Source organism: Crocodylus porosus, unplaced genomic scaffold (assembly GCF_001723895.1).
Source record: "Crocodylus porosus isolate Cpor-Errol unplaced genomic scaffold, CroPor_comp1, whole genome shotgun sequence".
Taxonomy (NCBI): domain Eukaryota; kingdom Metazoa; phylum Chordata; order Crocodylia; family Crocodylidae; genus Crocodylus; species Crocodylus porosus.
In genome coordinates, this window is record NW_017728949.1 from 51,452,296 (window position 1) to 51,459,984 (window position 7,689).

A 7,689-nucleotide genomic window follows, 5' to 3' on the forward strand; every position below is an offset into this window, starting at 1 on the left:
CCCCCAGGGTAGGAGCCAGCACCACTTCCCTTGGAAGCTGGTTCCAGATCCTAGCCGCCCTGACCATGAAATAGCGCTTCCTGATGTCTAGTTTTCAAACTAGACATCAGTAAAACCCAAATGAAAGGTAATGGAAGGCTACAGAGAACTTCCTTGAAAATGCAACCAAATAAAACTCATGCCCCCATGTCTATTGGGCCAATCCACTAGCTATTCAGTAGCACCATTCGGTAGTTTAGGGTGTAGCTGCACCCTCTGCTTCAGTTCCTTTTCAACTACAGCACTGCCGCTGCTCAACAGTCTATCACATGAATTGCTGTATTTGGTACTTGTAGTATTTGGTACTTATCTTAAAGTGTCAACTCCTGGAGTTGTGAACATATTAATCTCTGCTGAAGGCAAAAAAACCCTACGTTATTTTGTAATCTTAATTTTGGAGGCTGAGTCATCATTCTGATTCCCTGGGTTTGAAAATACTGCCAGCACACAGGTGTGTTAAGTACAGGTCAGTTCACCGATACGTCCTGGTGAGAGAACCACCTAGTGAGGCAGCTGTAAGTTTGGTTACAAACTAAACGAAACACTTTTATTGTAGACCAATTCTGAAACCACCACAAATGGCCTCAAAAAACACCCCTCTCCTGCTTCCTCTATTGCAAAGTGTTCCCTGTTTATTTTTTTCAGAACATGACACAAATCATGAAAGCAGCAAAAGCGGAGACTCACAGCCTTTCCTTAAAGACAGTGTCCCTCAAGAAAGCAAGAGGAATACAAGTCTTGGAATGTTCATATTCCATAACTTCTCACCATATAATGTCTTTGGGCAGAAATGAAATTCCTGTGGCACTGTATGGGCGATACCAGGCTTCAGTTCTTCCCTCTATTTGCTGTTCAGTGGAATTTTTAAAAATATCTTTGCTACCCGTCCACTGACAGGTTGCAAACTCCAGTCATGGACAAGTGCCTCCACCTCGAGGAATGCAGGTTCCTTCCTATCACCTAGTCCAGATACTAGCGTGACTGTCCAGACTGGCAGCTGATTTGACGCTGCAGCGCTTCTTCACAATCATGTTGATGTAGGCTTTCATGATCTTTATGATTTCTCCCACCTGGGAATGGAACAAGGGGAAGGAGTAGGAAAATTGAAAACACATTAGTGTTCAGGTATACGAGACACTTCTCAGATAGGCAGTTGGTGACCTGAAGCACTGACCATATGCCTTTTACATCTGGTATTAAAGGTAAAGCTAACTGAGAAGCTAGAGTGCAGAAGAGCTGGGGTTAGAGGCCTGTAGCTATGAAGAGATTTGGGAATGTGCAGGGCTTGGTGGGGGAAGGGTCTTTTTAATACGTATTTAAGGATGCATGTTAAGAGAACATTACATCAGCCTCTTAAGTCCAGTTCAGTCCTCATATGCATTACAATATTCTTAAATTACAACCTGCTTTTTCATAGGTGCCCCTTCTCTTTCAGTGTAGAAGATAGATGGTGTGCTCACTGAATGAAGGCACTGTTTACACACACACACACACACACACACAGAGTGTGTGTGTCTATATATCAGATATACATATGACTCCCAACCTTATTTAATGCTATCATCCAACCCCCTGCATTTTAATGCAGGTTTATAGAAAGTTCATAAAGATGCAAGTGACATTCACCATTATAGTACACAAAAACTTCACATTTACCTTTGCAATACTTTCTGAGGTGACATTATCATCCCTATTTTATAGATGGGGATCAGACAGATGAATACCAGTGGGTAGGCTGTTGGTGTGCTGAAAACACTGGCTATTACCTTGTGTAGTCTCTGATAAGAAAACTTGCAACATGGGTGCTTTTATTCATATGTATCCAGTCTGTGGAGAAGGCCTTTCCTATATCTCTCCAAGGCTATTGATAATAGTTGCACAATGGGCCAAACTAGTTTGGCAAGATGGAATCTGGCAAAGTGGAAAGGTATCAAAGGTGGAACAAGGAAACCAAGTACTGGAAGAGAATAAGCACATATGAAGGGGAAGATTCATAAAAGTCCCACAGATAGTGCTGGGCAGGAGAAAGCATGGACAGACTTCTAGCTGCTGCATGAACCAGTCAGTGTCAAAGAGAAGCAAACCAGAGACAGAGAAGATGCCTGCCTGAATAGGTTGCTTGCTTGAAGGATATGAAGGTGATGGGAGGAAGAGATCATAATACAGTACAATTTCAGATCCTAAGACAGGGAAAGCATGAGGTCAGCAAAATTAGGATGCTAGATTTTAAAAAGATGGATTTAATGCAACTCAAGAAGCTAATGGGCATGGTGTCATGGTGTAACAGGTGAGGCCTTCATAGGGCCAGTTTCATTTTGGTCTGCCCACCTATCTCTGGGAAAACCACCCACCTCTCTCTCCTGCCACACCTTTATGATACATTATTATGGTGTTAAGTGGGAGGCTGCCCATTTTGCACTTCAATGTTTAAGGGGATCTCCACAGGTCCATTCCACCCCTACACTGTGGCCCAAGCCTTACAGATGGCATCTCAGACAGCTAAACTCAGCTGAACCCTTCACCCCATTAGATGTGGTCCCCTCCCTGGGGCCTTCAGCTCCCCCTTAGGCCCTGGCCCCATCTCAGGCCAATTAGGACCCCAAGCCTCTTTGGGCATCCCTTGTGGTGGGCCCCTGGCTCTTTGACCCCTCTCTGGGTCCTGGCCCCAGCATGGGCCAGTCATGGTCCCTTGGCACAAACCTGAGCTGCTTGCCTGCTTTTTCCCTCAAATCCACTGGATCAAGTAAGCCTCAGGCCTCTCACTGGCCTGGACTTTCCCCAGCTAGGACTGTGCAGGGGCTGGAGGTTATTAAGCTTTTCACCAGGGAGGTAACTGGCCTGGCATTGCCTGAGGCTGCTGCGCCACCAGCAGTCCCATCATGCCTCCCTTCCCTGGCATGGTGCAGTTTTAGGTCATGCTCCCCCATTCCCCTAGCCCCAGCTCATAGACCTCCAAGATATTCCTGAGCCTCAGCTCCGCCAGCTGATGTCTCTCTCATGGCTGCCAGCCACAAATTGCTGCTTCACCCTATATATATCCTGGGTCTCAAAATTGCCACCGTACTGAAGTGCCTGGCTGCTGATAAGGAAGGGGGCAAGCTGAGGGAGGAGATGATAGAAGAGACTATCAGAAAGCTTTTGTTGGGTCTGAATGAATTCAAGCCCTCAGGGCCAGATGAGATCTCAGAGCCCTTGGCAATGATTTCCATAGATTTCTAGGGTTGGAAGGGATCTATTAGATCGAGTCTGACCCCCTGCTCGGGCAGGAAAGAGCACTGGGGTCCCATGAAGCCATGAGACTATGTACCAGAGGATTGGAAAGGGGCCAACACAGTGCCCCTCTTTAATAAAGGCCGAAGGAGAACCCAAGGAACTATAGACCAGGTAGCCTCACCTCAATACCTGGGCAGTTACCAGAGCAGATCCTAAGGGAGGCCACGTGCAAGCATCTGGAGGAAGAAGGCTGATTGCAAGCAGCCAGCATCAATTTATGAAAAAACAAGTCATGTCAAACAAACCTGACCTCATTTGGCAAAGTAACTACTTGGGTGGATGAAGGGAAGGCTGTGGATACGGCAGACTCCAGCAAGGCTTTTGATAAGGTCATGACCTTGACACAACCTTCACAAACAAATTGGAGAAATGTGGGTTGGATAAATCTACTTCAAGGTAGATAGATAACTGGCTCAACAGTCGTAAGCAAAGCGTGAGTATTAATGGGTCCATGTCAGAAGGTTTCAAGTGCAGTCCCACAAGAGTCTGTCCTGGTCCTAGTGCTGCTCAACATGTTTATTAACAATTTGGATGCTAGCATAGGAAGCTTCTTCAGCAAGTCTGCAGGGCAAGACATGAAGAAGCTTCTTCAGCAGGACACAAAACTGGGAAGGATGCACAATTCTGAAGGATCTTGACAGACTGGAAAGCTGGGCTAGAGCTAACAAAGCAGACAAATGCATGGTGCTGCAACTCAGGAGGAATAATCAACTCAGGGGATCTCCCTCACCCGAGGGAGATTCCCTGCCCTCCATTAATGCTGACCTCATGAAGGAACACCTTGAGAAGCTGGATACCTTCAAGTCAGCCAGCCCTGATAATCTGCACCCCAGAGTACTCAAGGAGCTGGCGAGCATCATAGCCCAGCCCCTGGCACGGGTCTTTGAAAACTCCTGGCACTCTGGTATAGTGCCCAAAGATGGAAGAAGGCCAATGTGGTGCCTATCTTCAAGAAAGGGAGAAAAGTGGATCCAGCTAACTATAGGTCCATCAGCCTGACTTCTATCCCGGGGAAGATCTTAGAAAAGTTTATTAAAGAGGCCATCCTTAATGGACTGGCTGACACCAACATCCTAAGGGATAGCCAGCATGAGTTTGTTGCGGGTAGGTCTTGCTTGACCAATCTCATTTCCTTCCACAACCAGGTGACCTATCACCTGGACAAGGGAGAAGAGATTGATGTCATATATCTTGACTTCAAAAAAACCTTCGATCTGGTATCCCATGATCACCTCTTGGCAAAACTGGCCAATTGAGGTCTTGGGTCCACCACGATCCACTGGCTGGGAAATTGGCTCCGTGGTTGGACCCAGAGGGTAGTAATTGATGGAAGTCACTCATCACAGTCTCCTGTGACCAGTGGGGTCCCCCAAGGCTCTGTTCTTGGACCCATAAGGTGAACAACCAGAACTTGGGTGTTAAAGGGCCACAATCTGGGCCATGAATTGCATTTTGGCTGAGGGGCATGAGCTGATCTTGATACGACCCATCTTTCATCTCACCTTCCTAGCTAACAGATGGGGTGATCCTAATCTACTTACTGCTGGGGTGACTCCTCTCTCATGGCTGGGTGTAAGAGGCTTTGATCCCTGTTTTTAAGAGGAATTCTCCTTTGTACTTTGGCTGCTTTAAGTCTCTCAGGGTCCAATAAACAAAAGTTTCATCTGAGCTAATTGTGATCCAAGTCAGCAAGATGGCAGTCACACAAATACTCAACTACAAGCGAAGGTAATAAAGAGTCAGGTTGGTTACAGTTTACACATACCTGGGAGGTCTCGAAGAACATCTCTCTCTCATCCACCATGATCTTGAAGGTGTTGGGCTGTGGAGCACCAAAGAAAACAATGTGCTCATACTGAAAAGTTTCCAGTGGTTTAGGGTCCCCTCGTTTGTACACGGACACATTCTCTGTGCTGACTCCAAGCCAGAGATCGTTTGGAAATCCACCCTCCTTACACTGCAGAGAACAGAAAACACATGTTAAAAGCAGTGCCCCAGGGGAAAGGTAACATAGGTGCACTTGTGCACTGCTGCATTAGAGTGAGGCATGTGAACAGAGGGGCAAGGAGTGAAGAGCAGTGCAGAAGAAACCTCAGCGAGCCCCTTCTTCCCGGTTCTCATTTTTTCCATCTAATTCTGTGACCCTTCTAGGTGGGTTCTTGTTTAGCACCAGGATTCTCCTCATCAAGTGAATCACTTACAATGTGCACATTTTAAAAATCAGAAACAGTGCCAGGCCTGGCAGCCTGCTCCCTCAGGACACAGCAGCCCTCTTCTTGGCTGGGGAACCTGGGCTTCCACACAAGAAATCTTTTGCTGAAAGGGTGTGACAGTGAAATGGCTCTTAGCTCACCTCATATGCTGCTGGGAGAAACTGGAGTAAGCATACCTGGCCGGGGGGGGTGGGGGGGAAAAGCCAGCAGCAGCAGCAGCATCTTCTGCTGGGCAGAGCCACAAGCCCTCCACAGCCAATACTGCAATCCCATTCCCAGTGCATTGTGACACCGCAGCTTAATTCTGCTTAAAAGATCCCTGAATTCCTGCACTGTTGCTGCCATAAAATCAATGGCAACATGAGAATTCTGCAGCAGCTTAAAATACACTGTAGCATAAACAAACCAGAGGGCCTTTACTGAGTTAAATTCAAGCCAAATAATAAATAATTATAATACCAAGTTCTCATACAGCAATTTGTATCAGCAGATCTTCGAGCGCATTACTGAGAAGGTCACTAGCATCATCCTCATTTTATAAATGGGGAAAGTTTGTAAAATGGTTGTAAAAACTCGGCCTTGGTGAGGCTGCAGCTGGAGTATTGCATCCAATTCTGGGCTCCAGAATTTAAAAAGGATGTGGAGAAGGTTGAGAGAAGGCAGAGAAGAGCCACGTGCATGATCAGAGGGCAGGAGAACAGGCCTTATGATGAAAGGTTGAGAGCCATGGGACTCTTCAGTCTGGAAAAGCGCAGGCTCAAGGGGGACCTGGTGGCTGCCTATAAGTATATAAGGGGTATACATGAGGATCTGGGGGAACGCCTGTTCACCAGAGCACTCCAAGGGATGACAAGGTCAAATGGTCACAAACTCCTCCAAAACCATTTCAGGCTGGACATAAGGAAGAACTTCTTTACTGTCTGAGCCCCCAATGTCTGGAAGAGACTGCCGCCAGAGGTGGAACAGCCACCTACTCTAGACCTTTAAGAGTCAATTGGATATTTATCTTGCTGGGATCCTGGGGCAGGGGGCTGGACTTAATGATTTTCCAAGGTCCCTTCCAGCCGTAATGTCTATGAAATCTATGAAAAGTGAGTCAGGAAACAGGAACTTGACTTTCCTGATGGCAAATCTGGGAACAGAACTCAGGTAAACTTTTACAGCCCTGCTCTGATTCCACGCACCAACATGTATTAAAAGCCTCCTTTGGGGTGATTTCCATTCCTATTTCGCTGTGGCAGAAATGTTAGGAGCCTTTTCATCAAGGGCAATGGAGTGTTATTTGGCTCTCAGTTTGGTGCCTTGACTTTTCCTCTTACTATCTGCACAGGTCAGAAAAGGCATTTGGGAGTTTGCCACTCTTCCAAAATGGGTGCGCCCACATCCTTTCCATCCAGGGTCACATTCTGTTCCACCTACTAGGCAGTGGATGGACTGAGGCAACCAAGTGCATTTCTGTTCCACCTTGCCTGCTCCCTGAAATGCTACTAATACAAGGGTGACTGGTCCTCCTCACTGTTTTATGTGACTCAGTTTTAAGGCTATGATGGCAGCATGTTACAAGACTAGACTAACTGTATTAATGGATTTTCAGGGACTCAAGGTAGAATAGGATCACACTTGGACACCTAAGACTACTGGCTGCCTAGCAGATGGAGTAGGATCTGCCCCTTGTTGCCAGCCTTGACTGTTTTCAAGGTAGCTAGGCCTAACTGCAGAAATATGACTAAAGCAGAAGACACCAAAGCCTGTTTCTGAGCAACAGCAGAGTGAACCTTTGCAGCAGATGTGACAACTATCTTGGTCAGCAAACTAAAGGAAGCCATCAACATGTCAAGCCCAACCAGTAATGAGATTCAATTAACCAGAGCACAAGGCCTGAAAGGAGACATTATAAAAGATGACCTTAAATTAGATAATCCATAGAAAATATATCACAGTCTTATCTTAATGTATAATGAAATGACAGATGTAACTAAATGTAGTAGATGTCATTTTGCTATAACAGATTTATTTCTGATAAGTTCCTTAAATAAGGGAGAAGAGCTTGACCAGGAATTCTTGGGTCAGCTCACAGAAGTAGTGAAGGCTAAGGATGTGGTAGTCATGGGGGACCTGAATTTCCCAGACATCTGCTGGGAAGAGCAGTCAGCCAGGGCTGACC

The 7,689-nt window shown here is 46.3% G+C and overlaps 1 protein-coding gene across 1 annotated transcript in view; it reads right to left on the reverse strand.

The window, feature by feature from the left end:
• Positions 1-326: 326 nt before the first annotated feature.
• Positions 327-7,689, reverse strand: part of LOC109322963 (unconventional myosin-X-like) — a 142,735-nt gene continuing 135,372 nt past the window's right edge. Inside the window, exons 39-40 of the mRNA XM_019554274.1 lie at positions 5,078-5,269; positions 327-1,109 (exon numbers count right to left, since the gene is read on the reverse strand). Of these exons, the coding sequence (XP_019409819.1) occupies positions 996-1,109; positions 5,078-5,269 (306 nt within the window). The 3' untranslated portion in view covers positions 327-995. The remainder of the gene's footprint in view (positions 1,110-5,077; positions 5,270-7,689) is intronic.